Consider the following 23,936-nt stretch of genomic DNA (forward strand, 5'->3'; position numbering starts at 1 on the left):
AAAATATATATATATTGGGATATCATTTCTCTCCTCCCTGTTGATATTCTGTGATATTGTCTGTTATCATAGCAACCAGGTCAACACACAGGCACACTCATGTCATACTACGGTGACGAGTTGGCGCAAAAGCACTCACCCGTCACGTCACCAGGTTGACGTGAACGGCACTCCCCTGTCACGTTGCCTTTCAATGTTCCCGGTAGTCCCGCCCACTGGAAAGCGGAAGAGCCGCTCTCACTCCCAACTCGTTAATAGGTTGACGTCCCAGTATAAACATTTAAAACAAGGGTGCCAGAAGTGGCACCCCCAGAGCAAGGCGTAACCGTAAGCCGAGCGTGTCCGCGCTGAGGGGTGCTAAAGCCCGCTTCTCTGAGCAGTTTGAGTTAGCAGTAGTGGCTCAGAGCCTCTGCCTGACGACCAAAAGCCTAATATCTCGCCCGGCCAAGGGGGAATTCCCCTCTGGACTAGTGGATATAAGCTGTTGGCGGCAGGTCACGTTTTTGGGCAGACCCAAAACATGACACTAAAGGAGAAGAACACATTTTGTGGGTAAATATTGTGATATTCAAGTCATATTATCTAGCTCTAGCTACACTGCAAAATCCTGAGTGTTCATTTTTATGCTCCCCATTCATTTCCTATGGAACAGGCAAAATTGCCACGCAAAGGCTCAAGGGATTGGGAGCAGTACAGAGCAGGAGGGGGAAACGTCAAGAGGTGTCACCAGCATTACAGTTCTGCTCAACTTTATGCAAATGAGAAATGAGTCTTTAGCCAGGCGACAGCCAATCACCACGTATTGTAGCACTTGAGACGGACAGAGTGCTGAATGAAGAGTGGTAAAGTTTTAATCTAGCAGAGAAATTAATCAAGATTGAGCAACAACATGGCCTATTTCTGGGCTTAAATGTATATGTCATTTACAGACGAGGTGTCAAAAACATACAGTGAATCTCCTGTGTATCTCCTGCCTGCTTGTGAACAGACAGCGGGACCTCCACCTGGAAGGTCCTTGGAATCGTAGTGCTTTCTAGCAAACGGGCCCGCCTTTCAACCACTTTAAGCGGAACCATTGGAATTGTATTTTTTAGTTCCAGTTCCAAACCAACTTTTAGAGTTCGGAACCAATTCATTTTCAGTGCAAACAGTCAGAGCCTTTCCTGAATTAGATGGAAAAACAAGAACGGAACCAGTTCCACACCGGCGGAGAAGGGATAACAAAGGCTCGATATGTTTCCATTAGAGCTTGATTGTAAACAATCTATACATTTTAGTCAGGAAATGGTATTACTTATTATGACTTACTTGCTAATTAGTACTTAGTACCATTGTATCATGAGTATCATAACCTTTTACTAAGTAAGTAAGTATTGTGAGCACAGTCTGCCGGAGTCCACCACGCCAAACATTTCAGTGCACATAGCATGCGACTAATAAAACGTCTTGAATGTTCAATCTTCTGCCTAGTGTTTAACATCCTGAAGGGGGCACAGTGGAAGAACAATGAACTGGCAGTGGCTCTGCAGGCCAATGAGGTGATCCTGAAGCTGAAAGGGGGAATGGTAGGCTCTGTTTGGCCATCTGCTAATCCATTAAGACCTGAGGCGATTCTTAAAAATGTTTTCTAAATCCTAACCGTTTTTTGAAAAAAAAACATTTTTTTTTCTTCAAGATTTTTCAAAAATAGCAGATCTACAAGCTCATAGCGCGGCACTCGGTGCCGCGCTATGAGCTTGTATATCTGCTATTTTTGAAAAGCCAAAGAAATCTAAAGTGACACAGATGCGTTCCAGGTCTTAATGGGCTAATCTCCAAAAGTACGCTCAGTAAGCAGGAGGCACGGGCCAGAGCAGCAATGACAGTGAGCCTGCCCTGAGATGACGGGTGTGGTACGGGAGTTTAACCACTAGAACCCTAGCGTCCCTGCTCTGGGGGGGGGCAAACATTCGGCCGATCTACATGCGGCCGGTCTAACAAGCTCACAACGCGTCGCAACGTGTTGCGGGCTAGTGGATCGGAGTAGAATTTGGAGTAGATAAGAGTGAAGCCTCGTACAGAGCCCTGGGGGACCCCGGTGAACAATATAGGCCATGCAGTTGCGCAGTCTTGATTAATGTGTCACATCTAAAACTGCTAGTTTGACATGTGTTAACAATATTCGCTACCCTCCATACAGCACCCTTATTTCTGTCAATCTCAAATGCAACACACCTACAGGTGTCAAGTGTCAGGGACGTCACAGGCTCTCAGAAGGTGGGGGGGATGGACTTTCGGTGGACTATACCCCTTATTTTACACTTTGGCTAGTCAAAAATAGCAGATCTACAAGCTCATAGCGCGGCACAGAGTGCCGCGCTATGAGCTTGTAGATCTGCTATTTTTGAAAAATCGTGAAAAACATTTGTAACTGTCAAATGTAAACAAATTTTGTATTTTCAAAGTTTTGCGTTTTTGGGCGGATCTTGTTCGTTTTTTTCGTGTTTTGGTTACTTTATTTCGGTTTTAGGGTTAGCTTATTTAATTCTTATTTTTGCTTGATTTTACCGATTTATTATCAACAAAATAAATAATGAATTATTCTTTTTTTATTTTTTCAAAAAGTGGGGGGTATGAAATCACGGATCTATATGAGTGAGGGTGTCGCGTCGTACGCACAGTGAATGGCCGTGACGCCCCTGTCAAGCGTTGAGAGGAGCAAGCATGAGGCTCATTGCGTATGTGTAAAGGTACTGTCAGGGTTAAATTAAAGAGGGACTTTTATGCTCATTTACAGCTTTGCATGATTCATAAAGAAAAATATCAATTTCTCCGACTACAAAATGAGGAAACCTCTGTCCATCATTCTGTCTCCTCAGTGGGTTGACCAATTGATCTGAACTTGCACATGGTCAATGGCCATTGGCATATGAATTGATTGATTGATTGAATACTTTATAAGCAGGTTTTGTTAACAGTGCAGGTTTGTCAACAGTACAGGTAGTACAGTCAAAGGTTATGCTAAAAGGAGAACACAAAAGGCCCCAGAGGGAGGGATTGTTGCCATTGTGGTCCATAAGATTTTTTTGCGTTGACCGGGTCAACGAATCCGGGTCAACTGCTTGGAAGGCAGCCATGTCACCACCAATGCAGGGAGGTAGGGAGTGAGGAAGGCAGGGAGGAAGCCAATTTCCCAAAATTTAAGCGGTTTATTATTTGTATAACTCTCACTCAATTAATGAATTAATTGTGGCTGTTCTTCTCATGCATTTTTCTCCTCAGTGGGTTGGTATCTTCAAATGCATTGAAGCAGAGAACTTTTCAGAAATGTAAGCTGTTTATTAGCACTATTATGTGCAGTGGGACCTCTAGTGCCAGACTCAAGTCTGTACATAGTTTGGGTGCACACATCCTGGGTATATGGACTAGTCTTATACTGGCTTATACTTTATGCAGCACCTGAGTTCAGCCTCCCCCGACAGTGTCGATATGACAGGAAATAAGTTAAAGCAAAATATGTCCCCTCTAACAACAAGGATTCTGCAGTGTAGGACAGACTTGGTAGTTGGTGACCTACCACAGTGGCTGGTCGAGTAGGTGTACATGTGAGAATAAACCTGCCGGCCGGCCACAGACAAAAACGTAGCCGCATCGGGCCGCAACGTACAACGTTAATTTCCCACCCTGCTCCAAAGCTTTGAACATCGCACGGCCTGACAGACTCAATCAATTTCCACTTAAAAGTATAACTGAACACACATAATGGATACGGAGCAGGCCGCCTTGACGGGATGAGTTGAAATGATGGTGGAGGAGTGGTGCGTGAAGGCGCGAGGGGATCGGCGGAGTGGTTAAGGAAGGAACACAGCGGTGTTCAGCACAGCTGTGAAGACACATGGCAGCAGTCTCTCGGCACAGTCAGGAGATAGAAGGACAGACTGGAACATTCGTTTTAAGCAGCAACCGGGTCAACGTCCGGCCAGTTTGAGAGGAGTGTATGTAAGGGAACGGACACCAGGGGGCGGCCATGACGGCTGTCCAGTAAACACGTTTTTAGAGTCCTCTGCAGAGACAGAGTCAGAAGAATAAGGTAGCTGATATCAGAGAGGTACAGGCCAGGCCTGTGAGCAAAACGGTTGAGGAGTAAGACGTGTGTGTGCTTGTATTACTATACTTGTGAGGCCCAAATGTCCCCACAAGTGTACTGGAACAGACAGTGTGAGGACAATTTTCCTGGTCCTCATGAGATAGTTGTTTTATTCATGGTGAAAGAGTTAGGCTTACCATTAAGAAAAGAATCGTGTTGGGGTTAGTGTTAGGATTAGGCATTTAGAGTTTAGGTTTAGGGGTCTAGGATTCAATTTAATGCCTGATCTATTTAGGGGCGGCTGTGTCGCGCTCCAAAAGTAGCAGATCTGCAAGCTTACAACACGTCGCAGTGCGAGCTTGCAGAGCGGCTATTTTCAGCTTCAAAACAGCTTAAAAAAAACAATGGCATTCATAAAATTGCTATCCTAAAATATATGTCCTCACAAGTAAAGTAATACAAACGTGTGTGTGTGTGTGTGTGTGTGTGTGTGTGTGTGTGTGTGTGTGTGTGTGTGTGTGTGTGTGTGTGTGTGTGTGTGTGTGTGTGTGTGTGTGTCTTTCAGTCCACATCACTCAGGTCGCTGATAGGCTCGTCCTGCACTATGCTCAGGTGGTTCATGGCGCGGTTGAAGGCTATCTGGACGGCCTTGCGGATGCTGGACGTGCGGCCCTCCATCATCTTGATCTTGTCTATGGTCTTGTCCAACCCCAGAGGAACCACCTTGGATCTAGATAGCCATTGCCTGCGAGGAGGGGGACAGCGTCCATAAAACAAGAACAAATGACATACATGCTATGTGTGCCTTGGATACCGGGTTGTTACCGGGCTGTAATTTAATACATGAACCCTTTCCGACACTCTTTTTATTTGTGCGAGCCGGGGGAGTGGACACAGCGAAAACAAAGAGGCTGTATAGGCAATACTAATCAATACTGAACAACTACGTGATCTATTTATCGGCTACCACGAATAGTTGGTATAGAAAGACTATTCTGTTCCCAGCACCGGCCAGTGAAAGCCGCCTGTGTCCGCTCTGAGGAGCGCTGTGGCTCGCTTACACGCCCGCCCAGAGCATGGGAACATTTGCAAGCATATCATTGGCTGTCAATCGGCCCAAAAATCAAAGGGTCGCGCAAACGTCACTTTCTCCTCATCTTTGTTGAACTGGGATTCGTATCCCAGTCAAAAACTAGACAATTGGAGGGGCTGTAGTAGTTGGTAAGCAAGTTAAAGGTAGGGTAAGTGATATTTTTTGGCTAAAACAAAAAGTATTTTGTTAAAAGGTTAAAACACTATATTCTGATAGTAATTATTGCTATAGAGTGTTTGTTCAGTAACAGATGTCTCCCTGTCTCTCCAGCGCTTTAATAAACAGAAAATAAATGTTTCGGTAGGTGTCAAAATATCAGCCAATCAGGAGAAAGTACCAATTTTTAAGCTTAATTTGTATAGTGTTCCAGTTCCAAATTTGCCTGCTCATTTCTTAGTGTCATCACTTCCAATTTCACTTGTTTAATCTGTATCCTGATTGAGTTCTCTGTCCTGGTTGGATAAAATTGGAAATGAAACTGAAAATGAAACGAAAATGCATTTTCTGTTTAATAAAAAGGTGGAGAGACAAGGAGACTCCTAATACTGAACAAACACTCTATAGCAATGAGTACTATCAGAATATAGAACTATTTAACACTTATTTTAACCAATGCAAATCACTTACCCTACCTTTAAGGTTAATGTTTGTTTATTTCATACTCGCACATTACAAAACTGAAATACGTGAATATTTACAGTGTCCATGGATTAAATGAAAGAGAGGATAAAAGCACAATGTGCACATACTATTGTAATAGCCTAAAACAATAGGGGTACATTTAAAGACCGGAATGGAATGTGATTTTTGTCATCTTTTAGTAGCAACACTAGTAGTTATAGTAATGTTATTAATAGTATAAGTAGTGTTAATAATAGTAGAGTTAGTAATAGTATAAGTAGTTATAGTAGCAGCAGTAATAGTGAAGTAGGGTCCCATGTAGTTGTTTGGTTGACTTTGCTGTTGTGTGCCAATGTTTTTAAACCCTGTAGCACTTTGAGGTTTGCAAAAATGTAATGTGTGTTATAAATAAAATTTATTATTATTAATAGAGAGGTAGAAAAAGAGGTTGTGCCTCAACAGTGGGATTTCTCAACCCAAAATCCAGTATACATATCAAAAACACTCAAAAGGTAGCACACCCCAAACTTCAAGTCAATAGAGGACAAAGTACTCACATTACCACTTTTCTTTTATTGGCGCACACCAATAAACGTAAAGCTTACGCGCGTCGGCCAAGGGCCGTCATCAGAGCGCAGCGGAGTAGTAGTAATAGTGTTAGTAGCAGTAGTAGTAATAGTGTTAGCAGCAGTAGCAGTAGCAGTAGCAGTTGTAATAATGAGCGGCAGGAGAGGCGTCGATGGAGGTTACATGGCTTTTACGTGGCACTCACCAGCTGCGTTTGTTGTCGAAGAAGAGGACGAGGAAGAGCTTCTCTTCGGCCTTGATCTGCATCTGCTCGCCGACACGAAGCACGTCCATGGGAGGCATGGGGATGGACACCCCGTTGTGCTGACAGCCCACGCGGGGCATGTGGGGGTCTATAATCTGTACAAAGGGGGGCGGTGGGTAGAGGTAAGTAAGTAAAGTTTATTTTTAGAGCATGTCAATAATGAAATAAGAAGAAAAAAATAAAACAATCGTCATTTAACCAATCAGCCGTTGAAATAAAAAATGAAAAGTGGTTTGAATAAGTGAGTTTTTAAGAACTTCTTTTTAAGGAAAAAAAGTCCACAGAGGCGAGGGTTACGTATATCTTATACTTCATGGTACAATGGCGTCGCTCGCCATGTGAATGCTTACAAGTGTGCTGGTTTCAAACGAGTACATCAACGCCTGTCTGAGCAACTGCATCAGTTTCTAGACATATTCGGACATATGCATTCAGTCTGTCCTTTCAATACAAGCTTTTACCTTGTATCGTAAGATGGTTTATAATGAAAGGCTGCCACCTATTGGAGAAGCTAGTTCAATGTTTTCAAACCAAACACAACCGAAGACACACGTTTTAGGAGTAGTGTATGACAACTGCCACAAGTCTTTTGCGTCAACAGTCTTCTTCGCAAGCACACACTGTAGAAGCCAGCTGGAATTTACAGTTTTTGATGACATTCATGTAATACATTCCCTGATTAGCTGACACGCCCCCATTAGCACACAGTCACACACTCACCAAGGCAGGGTAAGAGGGGTATCCACTACATTTGGCCCAAACAAGCTTTAGGGGCTCCAGTGCAATCGTTGCAGCACTAGCGGGCATCCAGATGTTGCTGTTGCCCACCTCTATAGAAGAAGAGACAACAACCAGAAGAAAGTTTACATTGAGCACACGCAGAAATGTAAGCGCACTCATGATCCTTAGCCTGGTAAATTACAGTTCCTGACTAATAGGCTCTCAAAATGCTGCAAAAAGACCAAACTCGCAATACGGACAAACTCTCCTGGTGATGTACTATACATTTTACAGTTTAAAATACACCAGCGTCTGGTACTCCTTACTCACCGGCAGCGATCCGAGCGGCTTTCGCAAAGTTCCCGTTTTCGATGCAAGCGATGAGTTCGCTTTTGTCATCCACAGTGCTCCTCCGGACCAGGGCGGGTTTCCCCTTCCCGCATTTTGGAAGACTAAGGGTGGTGCTGGGAGAAAAATATAACAAACAAACCAAATCAGACACTTGCCAACATCTTAACCCATTGAGACCTGGAACGCATCTGTGTCACTTTAGATTTCTTTGGCTATGAGCTTGTAGATCTGCTATTTTTGAAAAATCTTGAACATTAGGATTTAGAAAAAAATGTTAAGAATCGCCTCAGGTCTTAATGGGTTAACTAGTTATTTACATAACTCATAGACGGTGGGGGCTTTGACCCCCATATTTACTGATGAAATCCTTTTATACTGTAGGCTGAGATCTTGAAAAAAACGACTCCTTCAAGGGAAAGTTGTGGGAAATCTTTTACAATCTTTTACAATTATTATATTATTTTTACGGAATACAAATGTACTGCCATGCAAGTACACTGTACATTTTCATTGATTACCTACAATCATTAAAAGTAGTTTTTTGAGGTGTAAAGGTCGGGAACCCTAATCTGTACCGACTACCTGCTGTTCACAGCAGGTCAGGGTTCTAAACGTTACATATTAACCAATACTGTATTCATTTGATATACACTTTCAGACTATCCAGACTTAAGTCTTAAGATCAGTTCCTGTCAGAAAGTGACACTGTTGGGCTTATAAATTGAGCTTTACAAAATTTGTATTGCCTAATCTGGTGCCATCACTATCAAATAGGAACCGGAACCTTTAAACATCACACACACACACTGAAAAGTTCATCCAGCTTGAAGATCCATGCGACACCATGGTACGATGGAGTATAAATTACACATTGGTGAAGGTGTGTCGGATGTGGTGGAAAGAAACTAAGTACATTTACTTAAGTACAATTTTGAGGTATTTGTACTTTACTTGAGTATATCCAATTTCCAAATATTGTACTTTTACTCCACTACATTTATTTGAAAACTTTAGTTACTAGTTACTTTGTAGATTTTGATTATTATAACAAAACATTCATTAACCAAATCAACCCTATATACATTTTGGCCATTTGAAAATAGCAGATCTACAAGCTCACAATGCGTCGCATTGTGAGCTTGTAGATCGGCTATTTTCAAAAGATCGTTATACATTTGAAAACTTGAAATGGGACATTTTGCATAATGAGTACTTTTTCTTTTGGTACTTTAAGTAAAGTTTCATGCCAATACTTTTGTACTTTTACTCAAGTACTTTTTCCACCACTGTGTGTCGGTTAGTCCCATAGACATAAATACGTCAGTACCTGGTGCTGCCTGGCAGGCTGCTGCCGGACGAGATGGAAGACTCCGACGCACAGCGTCTCCTCGGCTCCAGGGGTCTACTGGCCTGCAGCTCCTTGTGCTCCTCCTCCTCCTCCTCCTCCTCCTCCTCCAGAAAGCCATTAGACAGGCCTGAAGAGGAGACGAAGCAGCGGGAGTCAAGAGGATTCAGGAATGACCCCAAACTAACGCACATGCAGTGGGAAACCAACAGTTAAATGAAGCTAAGTTAAAGGGTAAGTCTGACTATGGGCAGAAGTGAAAGCGCTTTTGGAGGTGCGGCCTACAGAGGCCTTTCAAACTACTTATTTTTCACAACCAGAACACTACCCGACCAATTTGCATAAATGTTACGGCCCAAACCCGTTGGGCCGGGTCGGGTTCCATCGGGCTCGGGTTGAAATAGTCAATTGTAGTGAGGGTCTATCGATCTCTACTCAAGACCCATTCACAGAAAGAACAAGCTTAAATCCATCAGAGGAGCAGAATCTCAAAAGACGGTGAGAAGAAGGATGACTGGCAGTAGCTAAGGATGATTTTTTTATGAATCTTTAAAAACAAAGGTAAATACAAAAGGTAATATTTGATCATATCCAGCGCGATAGCCTAATGACAGTAGATTCAAGTAAAACACAGACTTGCTTATCCTGGGCGAATGCAAAACACAGACAATCGGGATCATTTCTAAATTACATGTAATACTGGTCCTGTGCAAACAGGGCTTAACGCTCTGTTAAGTATGTCTCGTTAACATGTGACCGTTTGCTCACCCGTATCGATGCGTTTCACCGGGGACTCCCCCTCCGCTTCGCCTTCCCTCTCGGCACCATCCCCCTCGCCGGCTCCTCCGCGTCTCCTCTTGCGGCCGTGGAGCAGGTTCTCCAGCCGCGGTATGACCACGGACAGGAAGGTCTTGGAGCCCAGCGCGTCCTCCTCCTCCTCCGCGTCCGCCTCCTCTTTGGCCCTTTTCCCGTCAGCGCCACCTCCGTCTGGCCCCACGCCTCCGCCTCCGCCGCCCGCAGTCCCCCCTCCCCCTCCCCCTCCGCTACTGTCCCCCCGGCAGCCTTTGCGGGCCGCGTGGGGGATGGGAGCGGCGGCGGTGGCCGTCTTGGACTTGCGGAAGAGCACGGCCGTCCGCCGGCTGACCGTGCGGGTGGGCTCGGCCAGCGTGGACGTGGCGACCACGCTCACGTCGCCCTTCAGCAAGGCATTCTTGGAGTGGGAGTGAGAGTGTCCGTTGAGGCGTTGTGGCGGGAGAGGGGCCGCGGGGGGAGCGGGAAGCGCAGGAGGAGAGGAGGAGATGGGGTCTGGCGTCTCCTTCCCTCCGTCGAACTTGACCCGCTTGTCGGGGGTTTTGCGGTGGCAGTCGGGGGGTGAGTCGATGGGCTTGAGTGTGGGGGGTTCAGGGTCTCCATCTGGGTGGATGAGGGGTGGTATGGAGTCTGACGGCTCCAGCTTGGGGGGCAGAGATTTGTCCCCTGTGGGAGGAAACACACAGACAGACAGTCTTTAAACCATTGAACTAGAAACACTGTATGTCAACGTGGTTTTATGTCTCCACCAACCAGTTGTGCTTTACACTGGTGTGGAAATTAATCGATTATAAGACACATTGCAATGCAGACATGGATGATTCTGCATTGATATTACATAATGTATATACATACATATATACATAAGAGATGCACCGAATATTCGGCCACTGAATATATTCGGCCCGAATATGGCAAAGAAAGGCATATATAAGGCCGAATAAATATTACTGAATGTTTAGAAAACAAAACAGCACAATCCACATACATTGATGCAAGTAACATTAACGAGCGTCAACGAGCGTCAGCTGGACAGTGATACACAGACCTCAGCTGTGCTGAACTGAAAGTGACTAGAGTTAGTAAAAAAAAAGCCCTTGAATAGACAGGTTTCCGAGCGACGTCATCACAGAGCAGAATGCGCAATCTGCGCATGCCTGGGGGTGGAAGGCGCGTTCGAAAATACAGCCCTGAGCGGCAGTGAGCGCACTGGCCAATACAAACTAATAGGCGAGTGTGCTCCGGTGCGTAATTTCCAAACGCACCCATAGGCTTCCCCCCGCAGCTGCGCGGTCATATTCCTCTCAATGTTTACTAACAGGAAACCTGTCTATATGACATAACGGCAAATATCGTCCGATACCGATATGTGGCCGATATATCGGTGCATCCCTTATATATATATATGAGAGAAATGTTTTTGTTGTGATACAGACCTTCATCGTCTGGGCTGTGTCCGTTGGTCTTTATGCTCTCCTCATTGGCTGACACTGGAGCCGGGCGGGATGAAACGGAAAGAGAGGAGGAAGAGGAGTGATGGTGGTTATGATGGTGGCGGTGGTGGGAGGGCAGGACTCGCTTCAGGCTCATCTCGTTGCGGACGTCGTTGATGGTCTTCTTGAGCAGCTTGAGGCGCTTGCTCCGTGACGGGCTGTTCTTCATGGAGCAAGTCATGTCGAACTTCTCCAGCAGCTGATGTAGCTGTTTGTCCAGGGATAGGTGCTGCCGGTTGGCTGGCTTCAGAAGACGATCCACTGGGAGGGTTCACAGAGGAAGAGTCATTGGATATTAAAACTGAATAATCGAGAAGCAAGGTTTTGTTTTCCTAATAGTTTTTCCTTATATGCATCATAGATTTAATACATTTTTATAATCAACTAAATCAATTAGTCTGACTAATCACTTGAACCGGTTTTATACTTTGTTGTACAATGGTGGCGTACAAAAATAGCCGATGTACAAGCTCCCTCGTTGTTGTTTTTTGTTTTTTAATAATGGCTCATTAACACATTGAGTGCCATAAACGGTCCGGACCGTTTTTGAGAATCCATGCGTCATGTGCCGTAAACGGTCCGGACATTGTTTACATGCACTTCCACATCGGGGCTTCTACAGCACGAAACATATCAACGTAAGTGGATGGAAGATATGCAGGCACTGAACGTACCCTATTTTAATAAACCTCTGGCACACAATGTGTTAATCGTAATAGAGGCAAAAGTTGGAAATAATTGTGATATTGATTTGAATCGCATAACCCTGCTCTGAGTCTGTGCTCTCCGCTCTCACTGAACTGACAGCATGCGTGGCTCAACTTTGTTCCCCTGTATATTGCTGCGCTGCAGTATTCTGATCCCAGGTCAGTGTAATCATCATAGCACTTCATGCTTTTTCTCTACCGATCAGTGCTCAGCACGGGTCTTTTCGAAATATTATTCGGTATTACACATAATGATAAACAGACCCGAGGTCCGAGATAATAGAACCGGAACCGACCCGGGTCCGGGTCATTATGGTAAAACACGGATGCGGACGCGTACGGGTCTCGGCTCCTGTCGGGTATTTTCGTAATCGGGGGACCCGTGAAGTAGCTCTATAACAAATATCCAAACCATTAGTCTGTCTGACGCTCTGTGTCTCATCACTGGCTGCAAAACAATCTTCTTACCGTCCTCCCAGGAAAAGGCCGGTTGCGCCTCCACCTTGGGCGCCTCAGGGAGGTGCATGCCGCTCTCCGTGTCAAAGCCGATGCGCTCCACGTCGCGCCGCGTCTTCCTGAACAGCGCCCCGCCCTGGTCGCGGAGCCGCACGGCGGCCCGGTGGAAGTACGTGTCCTTGGAGTTGTACTTCATGCAGTTGCTCACGATGAGGTTGAAGTCGCCCTCGAACTGGTCCAGGCTGCTGTAGACCTGGGCGTCGATGCGCTGGCGCATGGTGGAGAAGTCCATGGGCTGCTTGATGTGGTCCACGTAGTCTGGAACCTAGCAGGAGACGGGAGGGAAGACATTATTTAACCACTTTAACACCGGTATCCCTAACATGTTAAAAATAGCACAAAAAAGTCAATCCACAAGCTAGCACTGAAAAAACAGATCTAAAATTTCAGAAAAAAAATTATCGATCTACAAGCTCACAGTGTGCTGTCTGGCACAGTGCAAAGCATTTTAGATTTGATAATTTCGCCATTTTGTTGTTTTCCCTTTTAGGTTCAAAACAGCAGCATTAAAAACATGGCAGGCTGCATAAGGCCAAAGACAATACAAAACAAGACTCTCAAACTTCGCTTGACTTCCTATATCTGTGTGACGTGGGTGCTCGTCCCTTTAGGATACTAGGAGTAGGTCTCGAGTCTATTCATTCCAATGGAAGAAGTGAATGTGAACACAGTGGTCACTGAACTAAATGTTGGACCCATTCTTCACAAGCCACATTATGTTCAGAACATTTTGACATTAAAATGTAATTTTTCAGACAGACAAATCAGGAGGAAATGATCTTTGATTGAGACCAGTCTGTGTCAGTAACACACTCTCGCGAAATCTAGCAACAGTGATCATAGGACATTTGCGAGATCTGACATCAAACTGTACACGTAGGGTAATCACGCCCACTTAGGAGACCGGAAATGTTTAAGATTTCGTACTAGTGACGAGGCATGATGCAACGTGTTGTGAGCTTGTTATTGTCGGTGTGCAACTAGTATAAATCAGGTTATATACAGTACCGTTTTTGACAGTGTCTGCTGTGGACAGATGCACATGTCCTACTTGGGATTTGAACCAGAGTCTAAAATGAAATAATAATAATGTAGCTTTATTGAAAGGATAAACCCCTTGAGATGTATCATCACATTTTCTAGGCCAACTTTCTGTGCCACTCAGTTAACAATCCTTCCAAGCCATGACCATATTTTGCATTTTAAAGGATTAAGAGGCAATCCCCACTTGGTCAGGGGGGAAATTGGGCTTATGAGCTTGCAGTACTACTTGCCAACTACCAGGTGTCCTAACCGACACCAGGATCTAAATATCTCAATGGAAGTAGTACTGTAGGTAGACCACCTCCAACCAGTAGTTATTTTTGGGCTATTTTTGACCATTTCTGACAACAGAGTGGTTATGGGTAAGTTCACCTCTGTGATGTCGACAGGCTGGGAGAAGATCTTAGCCTGGTCTTTCTCCTGGAGTTGATCCAGTAGAGTCCTGAGAAGAATGCTGAACGGAGACAACTGGATCTCCAGCAGGGTCTGCTGTAGCTTCATCTGACAGACAGACAGACAGACAGACAGAGACAGAGTGAGAGATTATAACCAGAGTCTCTTCTCCATCTTTTCACCAGCAGTTTTGTTGAACATTATATTTTGAATTCCCTTGATAAGACTATTGTCTTCTATACTGTGATCCTAGACTCACTGAACTTTCTTACTGTATACATCTTGTTCATATTGTATGTATATACCATACATGTATATTACATTATTTTGCGCACACATCTTGTTACAAGTCTGATACACTGCACTATGTATAACGGCCATAGTTATTTACAGGTACATATTGTGTCACATTTCCCCAGTCATCAACTTGTATTGATCCCCAAGGAGAAATACATTCTCTGCATTTGACATGTCCTGACTATTAGTAGCAGTGTGCTGCCACCTGGGGGCGCTTGGGGAGCAGTTTTAGTTTATTGCTCAAGGCCAGGAGGTGTTTTAATAGCGAAAATAGCAGATTTACAAGCTTCCAATGAGACACGTAATAAGCTTGCAAGTCTGGTATTTTTGCCATAAATGACAACTAACAATGTATGTATAAACTTATGGTAACTTATGTATTTTGTGTCCTGTTCCAGAACACTGGAGTCAACGTGTAGCTGCCAATTTAAGCCTAATTAATATACATTTTAAAAACGGAAAGTTATTCCAGCCAAAGGTTTTGTTCACAAGTGTTTGCCAAAGCAAAAAAATTGGTTTTAGGCATTGCAGTGATCAAACCAGAGATCCTTTAGTTACAAGCGTCTCAGTTCTAGCTTGCTCTCCGTACCTCTTCTCTCTTGAGTTTCTCTCGCTTGCGGATGAGCTCCAGCAGCAGTCTAGCTCTCTCCAGGTCGTGGCGGAGACGATGCCACTGTTTCAGCTGCTCCTTCAGAGCCCTGCTCTCCTCCTCGTTCTGCTTCTGGACACCCGGACAGAAGAACAGCCAAAAGAACCAAAATAGTAGAATATCAACAACTTTTTTGGCCATGTTATTATAGGAGCTTGCATAAAATAGGGCTTAACCCATTAAGACCTGGAACGCATCTGTGTCACTTTAAGACTTCTTTGGCTATTCAAAAATAGCAGATATACAAGCTCATAGCGCGGCACCGAGTGCCGCGCTATGAGCTTGTAGATCTGCTATTTTTGAAAAATCTTGAAAAACATTTTTTTTAATACTCTTCCACGCACCATTTGGCATCAGGTTTGTTCGTCGGAATTTGCTAAATGTCAACATTTCTTGGGTGTACAAATCTAGAGAAAGGAATCACTACTTTGGCTCCTCGCTCATGGAGCACAGAAGCAACAGATAGACATGATGGACAATATTTGGTCTCGTATTATATCACACCCAAGTAACTATACGACTCACACTTCAACATGGCTTTAATATCGTGTCTGTGTGTGTGTGTGTGTGTGTGTGTGTGTGTGTGTGTGTGTGTGTGTGTGTGTGTGTGTGTGTGTGTGTGTGTGTGTGTGTGTGTGTGTGTGTGTGTGTGTGTGTGTGGACTCACTGGACTGTCCGTCTGTGTGGTCTTCTGGGACTGCTGGCTGGTCTGCAGGCGTCTGATCAGAGGTAGGCCGTTCCTCGACTGTCTCTTCAGTGACCAGTAGTTCAACACCAGCTCCACAAATGACTTCTTCTTCTGAATGGACACCTGATTGAGAATGGTGTTCAACCTGGAGGACGAAGACAGATGTGAGCAAGAAATGCCTCTCCTCTGTGTCTGTGAAATCCCAATGTAAACCGTTTTCAGAAGTAGAATGGGGCACCTTTGGTTAGCCCCACAGGATAGAGAGACACTAGGGTTCAAGTGGTTAAGTAACATTTTGTTTAAAATGTGTTAAAGGTAGGGTAAGTGATATTTTTGGGTTAAAACAAAAGGTATTTTGTTAAAAGGTTTAAGCACTATATTCTGATAGTAATCATTGCTATAGAGTGTTTGTTCAGTAACAGATGTCTCCATGTCTCTCCAGCTCTTTAATAAACAGAAAATACATTTTCCGGTAGGTGTCAAAATCGCAGCCAATCAGGAGAAAGTACCAATTTTTAAGCTTCATTTTTATAGTGTTCCAGTTCCAATTTTGTCTGCTCATTTCTTAGTGTCATCACTTCCAATTTCACTTGTTTAATCTATATCCGGATTGAGTTCTCTATCCTGATTGGATAAAATTGGAAATGAAACTGAAACAAAAATGCATTTTCTGTTTTATAAAGAGCTGGAGAGACAAGGAGACTCCTTTTACTGAACAAACACTCTATAGCAATGAGTACTATCAGAATATAGAGCTATTTAACACTTATTTTAACCAAAGAAAATCACTTACCCTACCTTTAACCGCTCTGTCAGACAATACAACAAGTTGTGTCCTAAGTAGAGAGAGACATGCACTTTCAATGTGCCGGTAAAAGATTAGTCTGTAAACTTCACTTAAGTCCTGCCTGCAAGACCTTTTTAGAATTAAAATGTCTTGCGAGTTGTTAGAATTTAACAGTAACACAGAGAACTTAAGTACATTTCACAATTTCTCTGTGCTGATTTTTTCTAAGTGTGGTTTACTAGACGGCAGTGGCTAAGGAGATGGGAACCAGAAGGTCCCCAGTTCGATGCCCAGCCCGGCTCCTCCTGTGTCGGAAGTGTCCTTGAGCAAGACACTGAATCCCTAACTGCTCCCTAACTCCTGATGAGCAGGTTGGTGCCTTGCATGGCAGCCTCCGCTGTCAGTGGGTGAATGCGATGTTCATTGCACACTGTAAAGCACTTTGGAGATACAAATGCACGTTCAGAACAGGGGGTTGCTCACATCCAGTTTGTTGCTGGTGCTGGACACAGAGTGACAGTTCAAAAGAATAAAAGTCTGCACAACAGCATTGCTCTTAAGTGTTTAGTTTAATATTACAGATGGTACCACGTTTTGGCCACAGTTGGCCTTCATCAGGTGACATCATTTGTGACCCACCCCCCTTATATAGCTGTGGGTCACAACATGTAACCACAGTGACTTTATAGATATTAGTCTGGAATCTCTGTGTGGAACATGCATTTCCAAGAGGCGGATTAAAAAATGCCTCTGGTGATAAACCCGCCCCATATTTGCATACTGGGCCCTGATTGGTGCCCCACTACTTCGGGGCAGCTAAATCCAATCACAACCGGGGCCAGACTAAATCTGGAGAGGGCTTTTTTCTTTTTGCATTGGCAGAGTCGTCTGGTTTCCAGGCTAGGGCAGAAGTAGGTTACTTTTTACACCAATCTGTGAATGAATAATTACTATTGTGGGTATCCCACCACATTGACATACAAGTGATAAAGTGGGTTGGCCATCTCTCGCAGTTCGTAGAGATTGTATTTTACATTGTATTTTATTTATTTATAAGGCCTTGTGTGGTAAACTTCCTTTATACCTATCCTCGCTTTTGGAACGAAAGGTTACTGGTCACTCAACACGTTCACAAACACACATTAGATATACCAGTCCACGTAAGAGCAGTGAACAAGGAAAAACTGCATTCATGTATTATGCTCCAGACAAATGGAACAAACTTCAGGACTCTCTGAACTGGTGCGATTTGTCTCAATAGAGACATTCAGGGTGCTTGTTGAGGACACACTACATAGTGACTGCACCTGTTTCATGTTACACTGTATATTTGCATCTGATTTTTAAATCACTGTGTTGTTATCCATGTCCTCGCTGTATTGTCTGATTCACCGCCTTTTGCGATTATTTTAATGTTGTTTTATGCTTCTGCTTTTCTTTTTTGCTTTATTGTTAAATTAGTTGTGACATTGTAATGTGATTCAAATGTTTGTTATCAGGGCATCCTTGAAAAAGAGAGCTTGCTCTCAATGGGTTTCCCTGAATAAATAAAGGAAAAAGAAAGAAAGAAAGAAGTTTAAAGACATGTTAATTATTTCTAAAGTTTGACAATTTGTATGAGTTTTTATTTATTTTTGTACTAGTGCCTGAAACTTAAGCAATATGCTTGAAGAGCACAAAGAGTACATTGTACAATAATATTTGCACAATGTACAAGTTCAGCTATTTAAGTCCAGACATAAAGTGACCCTTAAGGACTGACTGGACTCAAATAGCTGAACTTTTCTAGTCTTCCTTTCACAACGACTTTACTTCAGACTTTGTTCGGATTACTAGCATGATCATTTGACTGAATGCATTTCACTGTGTGTATTGGTGCCTCCTTGTGCTTTAAAATGTCTTAACATGTCTTTAAACTTGTATGTCAATGTAGTGGGATAACCACAATAGTAATCATTCACAGAATGGTGTTAAAAGTAACCTACTTCTGCCCTATAAGTCACCATGGTCACGTGTTGTGAGTGACCCACAGCTATATAAAGGGGGTGGGTCACAAATTATGAAGGCCAACTGTGGCCGAAACGTTGTACCATCTGTAATATTTACGGTGTTTTAAACACTTGTTGTGCTGACCTTTATTCTTTGATTTATAAAAATGCAAACACTTTTACTAGGCTTCGCTGCCACATGATATTTATATTAAAGTTCATGAATCAATTGCATGAAGCAGACCATAGAGAACCTAGTAGTAAGGGCAAAAAACTAAACAACATTTTGTCAACTCATTTCACAGTGCACATAAAAAAAAATCAAGTAGCAACATGAATGTACTAATTGCATAAATCCAACATATTGCACCATATTTCATGTTATCAGTGGTCTTACCTGTGAGGGGGAAAATTAGGCACAACGGCGGGTACCGCGTCCTCCTCAGGCTCCGGCTTGCTCTTCTTCTTCGACCTCCCTCGGCCCCCTCCCACCTTGCCGGCCTTCTTACACAGTCCATTTTTAGGCTTGGCGTCGTCGTAGATGGCGAGGGGCCTCTGGACGCAGTTGGCGGGCGTGTGCGTGCCGCAGTACGCCGTCTTCTTCACCGAGAAGGTGGGCTCTCCCGTCTCCGTGACGTCCTTGATGGGCTCCATCTTCATGAAGAGGCCGGCCTTCTGGGCGCAGCTGACATGGAAGGCGGTGTAGCAGTTGGCCTTGTGACACTGGATGCAGGCCCCCACGCCGCGCTGCTTGCAGAGGCAGCAGGTGAGCTTCCAGCGGGCGGCGGGGATGAGGCGGACGCCGTCGATGGGCTCGATGAAGGTGGTGTTGGAGAAGCCCACCTCGGGCACCCACAGAGCGCACACCACGTGACCCCAGCGGCCGTCGTCCGTCTTCTTGACGGCGCCGCCCTTGTTCGGGCAGAGGATGCAGTCGGCGGGCCGAGCGGGTGACTGCAGGCAGTGGCGGCACAGCCACTGGCCCTCGGGGATGTAAGGCACGCCGTAGCACTCCTGGTGCACCGCCACGTTGCACATGTCGCAGAACAGGATGGCGTTGCTGTTGTGGCACTCGCCGTCCACGCAGATGCAGCAGACGGCGTCCTCGTCGATGGGCGTGTGCGGCTCGCCGTCGGCCCGGTCCAGGCCCTCCAGGTGCGACTCCTTCTCAAAGCGGTCCACCAGGAACTCGAACACGTTGTGGGACACCTGGCTGACGCCCTCGCTCCGCCGCTTCTCGTTCACCAGGTCCAGCCAGGCGTAATCCTCCTCGTCCATGTCGTACTCTGTCTCCTCGTCCAGCTCCTCCTCCGTCTTCTCCTCGTACTTGTAGAAGGCGGACGGCCGCTTAGGGACGGCCGGGAGGTTGTACTCCACGGTGCGGAACTTGGGCTCCGGCAGCTTCGGGCCCGCTGCGCCTTGCGCCGGCACGCCCCGGCCGTCGCCACTGGCGGTGATGCCCAACGCAGCGTTCCTCTTCTCCTGGCTGTTCTTCAGCCGGACGGACCTCAGCAGGACCTGCTTCTGAGGCTTCTCTGCATTCTCCTTGTTGCTGGTGCACTCCAGCATCTCCTGGGCCATGGGATCATCGTCCGAGATCACGCCCAGCTGGTCATAGACGCTCACCCGGTGGACGCGCCCGTCGATCTCCATCTCCACCATGCGCTTGGCCTCGGCGAACGTCAGGATCTGCTTGTTGGGCGACGGCATGATGGGCGACGGCGACCTCTGGGGTGCCGGGGCCCGGTGATGCCGAGCTTTCTTCCTCATCTTCAAGAGCCGTGGTGTCGCTGTGGAGAGAGATGCGTTAACAGGCGGTAAGGATTTTTTTTTTTCTCACAAATCCATCCATCTCCTACCAGCTGAGGTGTCACGTAACTCACGTTACAAGTTTTTGTTTACATGGCGCCTTCCATCTTTTAAAATGTAAAAGGCTGTGTTGCTGGTCTTTAAGGCTGTCCCTTTAACCTCTAAAGCCCCATTCATACTTTGTCATGTGATGGTGTCATGCTGCGGAAATAGACGATCTACAAGCGTGTAGATCTGCTATTTTTTGCCTATTATGACATTCCTAAAATAGGGACACCTGGTTGAAAGTGGTTAATACAACCATGACCACCACGTACTCACCAAAATGAAAGCCTACGTTCACAAAGCACCAATACATCGAGCCAGCACAGACGGGCCATCATAGATATTACGGTGCAGGTTTGCGGACACTAAACACACACACTGCTTGCATAGCGCTAAATTTGTCACAAAACAAACATGTCAGGGGGGTAATTAGAGGGCTGAGAGCTTAACTTGTGTTCAGAAGATAAGAACAGGTTGCCCACGGTGACAGCGAGATAAGACCAGCCACGATGCATGAAGTGCATGCTGCTGTCGACTTAACAAAGGAATGACCTTTTTCTGCATGAGAATTTACGCTTTGGTGTAAATCATCACGACCGGCCATTGCACTTGTTTTTCATTGAGTCAGAACAATAGAACATTACTTGTTTATCTTATCCTGACATAGATTACAAGCTGGCCTCAGCTCACACCAAACATACTTCCTAAACGCAGGCAATGAGAGTTGCATGCAACTTTATTTGTTGATGAAGGAAGTGTTTTTAAACATATATAATGTCTGCTGTGGTCTAATCAGTTGTGACCACTACATAAACTTTATTTCAGAAATGCACATCCACTCCAGTGAATCAGGTACGGGACAAACAGAAGGTCTGTGTAAAACAATAACAACAGACTGTTTTCGGCTAGATCAACATTTGATGATCCATTGAAGAAATGTTGACTGTATTATCTTTGATACAGAATGAGAAATTCACACTTGCCACCAGGCAAATGCTGGTGGATTTTTGACAGCAGTTTATAAAGTCTGACTATTTTGTCTCATCTGCTTAAGAAAGTAGGTAGCTGATATATTGCACTTTTACCTTAGCACTAGGTATACTCTTGGTTGCTTGTTTTTACAGAAAATGCACTTAAGACTTCTGGTGATTAGTAGTTTTGTTCCCTACCTATGTTGAATGCACTTATTGTAAGTCGCTTTGGATAAAAGTGTCTGCTAAATGACTGTAATGTAATGTATCCAATCAAACGTAGGCAGATATCCAACACCATTAAAGTGTTTCATGTTTTAAATCATATATATATATATATATATATACAGTATATATAGATATAGATATTAATATATATTGTCAGATTCTTACAGCAGCAGGTGGTGAAATCTGTTAAAAGCATTAGCAGGCGCTTTGGCAGGGGGCCAAAAAAGAAGTTGCGTTTCCTGTAACTGTAACCGTCAGCAGCAACTTGGTTAGTAGTATTTTATCAATGGGTTGCTGAGGCATTTAAACATCATAGAAGGAAGGAGGAGGAGGCCACCACCCACACTAGTACTATAGCAGTGGTTCTCAAAGTGGATTCCAGGCTCTCTCTGGGTTCCTTTCGGGGGTCTAAATTGACCTTTCCAAGTCTGTAACTCTGACAGTATGCAAATGGGACCATTTGGTACCATTTGCATACTGTCAGAGTTAAGGGGAGAGCTCGACATTTAAAAGTTTGAGAAGCATTGCTATACAGAGTAGTAACTAGTGTTGGTGCTGAGCCATTTGGTGGAGAGAGGCTGCAGAGGCTGTTGTTATAAAGCAATTATAACCAGTATGACAGACTGCTGGTGGCCCCAGTAGCTAAAGCTTAATTACGGGGCCACAAAGTACAGACCTACAGCTTTTGAAAAACTTGTAGATCTGTTCTTTTTTTTTTTTAACACAAGCGGCCACCATCGCACTGAAGAGTAGCCTATAAACTGTGGGCTCTTTAACAATAACATTAGCGGAGCGGCTAGTGTACTAGCCTCCCCTTCCCCTTCCCGCAGAGCAAATGGCGTCCAAACAAAAACAAAATTAAAACAATTCAACCAGCTCTCTCTTCCTTTCCTTTCCTCCCTGCATGCATTTTTTTGGGTTTGTTTTGCAGAACGCACTCCTCCAGGATCAATGCAACAACAACAGACAAGAGGCACGAAAAGTCACACACACAGCCATAAGAACCCAACAGAACTCCTTCCAACGATGAGATCTACCCCGAAAACAAGCGACCGACCTGGGCTGTGGTTCTCCTAGTGCAGCGGAGGCGGAGCGGTGGTGGTGGGCCCCGCGGCGGCAGCAGCAGCAGCGGAGCAGCGGCCTCCTCCTCCTCCTCCTCGGCCTCGGCGGTGGCGGGTGGCTCCGTACACCGTGTTCTCATCCGCCCAACAAGGGGCTGCTCCCTCCGCGGCTCTTCTCTCTCTCCCACACAACGAACGAACGGGAGGCCGGGGGGACGAGAAGCGGCCTCGGCCGGGGGTTCGACTGTACAGTGTTGACCGTAGAACGGCGCTCTCTTCACGGGAGCAGCAGCGACAGACAGGGGCTTCTCCTTCTTCTTCTTGTTGTTCTCTCTCTGTCCCGCCCGACAACAATGTAGTGCAGGCTGAAGAGCAGCAGCACGGTGGAGCCACAGAGCTCCAGCAGCGGTAGTGTGTAGTGGTGGTGTATGGTGTGTAGTGTGTAGTGGTACGTTATGTTTGTTCTGTTCTTTCTGACTCCTGGGTGCTGCTCATCCCCCAACCAACCAACACAACAATCGGTGTTGCCAGATTTTTTTTGAGAGAGAAACAAGCAACCATGTCACATGCAGTGGTGTGATCAAGTAAGGACATTTACTTAAGTACTGTACTTATAAGTACAATTTTGAGGTATTTGTTTGTACTTTACTTCAGTATTTCTAATTTCCAATACTTTTTACTTCTACTCCACTACATCTCAGAGGCAGATATTGTACTTTTACTCCACTACATTTACTTGAAAACTTAGTAGTTACTTTTCAGATGTAAGTTATGATATAATGAAACATACATTAACCACTTTAAACCTATTTTATACCTAGGCTATTTGAAAATAGCCGATCTACAAGCTCACAACGCGTCGCATCGCGACGTATTGTGAGCTTTTCAAATATTTAGTACTTTTACTTTTGGTACTTTAAGTACATTTTGATGCCAATACTTTTGTACTTTTACTCAAGTAGATTTTTAATTCTGGACTTTTACTTGTAACAGAGTATTTTTATATTGCAATATTGGTACTTTTACTTAAGTAAAGAATTTGAGTACTTTTTCCACCACTGACCATGTCTAGGAAAACAAGCTCCAAAAGAAGCGACTAGTCCGCATGCATGAGCACTTTATCGGCTATTTGAAAATAGCAGATCTACAAGCTCACAACTCTTGGATTAAAATGTGGAACATTTGGAAAAAACTTTTTTTGAAACATTCTTCTAACAACACCAATGCACCTGGGCACAAAACATTTTCATGAAAATGTGAGAGCCACTGGTTTGAATAATAATAATAAAAATACATTTGGAAGCAAGCCTAAATAAGCAACTATACTTTAGAAACAAGCCCAACAAAAACGCAACTAACCAATATTTACAAGCAACTTTACAGAAAAGCCCAAAGTCGCTTATAAAAGGCCGACATGGCAAC

The 23,936-nt window shown here is 44.7% G+C and overlaps 1 protein-coding gene across 2 annotated transcripts; it reads right to left on the reverse strand.

The window, feature by feature from the left end:
• Positions 1-3,294: 3,294 nt before the first annotated feature.
• Positions 3,295-22,870, reverse strand: brd1a (bromodomain containing 1a). Of its 2 annotated transcripts, none has more exons than XM_084050411.1 (13): positions 22,511-22,870; positions 18,798-20,190; positions 15,605-15,770; positions 14,878-15,006; positions 13,971-14,099; positions 12,507-12,819; positions 11,275-11,592; positions 9,797-10,504; positions 9,011-9,158; positions 7,663-7,796; positions 7,333-7,442; positions 6,553-6,707; positions 3,295-4,811 (listed from the first exon to the last, which is right to left on the reverse strand). In XM_084050411.1, the coding sequence occupies exons 2-13, from the start codon at positions 20,168-20,170 to the stop codon at positions 4,628-4,630; spliced, it is 3,867 nt and encodes a 1,288-aa protein (XP_083906537.1). In that variant the 5' UTR covers positions 20,171-20,190; positions 22,511-22,870; the 3' UTR covers positions 3,295-4,627. The 2 variants fall into 2 exon arrangements, with proteins under 2 accessions (XP_083906537.1, XP_083906536.1); XM_084050410.1 differs by having other exon boundaries at positions 14,878-15,009.
• Between the last annotated feature and the right edge of the window lie 1,066 nt (positions 22,871-23,936).

This window comes from Gymnoscopelus microlampas (genome assembly GCF_963454915.1).
Source record: "Gymnoscopelus microlampas genome assembly, chromosome: 23".
Taxonomy (NCBI): domain Eukaryota; kingdom Metazoa; phylum Chordata; class Actinopteri; order Myctophiformes; family Myctophidae; genus Gymnoscopelus; species Gymnoscopelus microlampas.

Bases quoted from the DNA above. Each gene is read 5' to 3' on its own strand.
- brd1a (XM_084050410.1), bottom strand. From the start codon at position 20,170: ATGAGGAAGAAAGCTCGGCATCACCGGGCCCCGGCACCCCAGAGGTCG. The intron at 15,010-15,604 runs GTGAGTCCACAC...CCGGGTGTCCAG, and splicing joins CCACACAGACGGACAGTCCA to AAGCAGAACGAGGAGGAGAG. The intron at 6,708-7,332 runs GTGAGTGTGTGA...CCCTTTGTACAG, and splicing joins ACCCCTCTTACCCTGCCTTG to ATTATAGACCCCCACATGCC.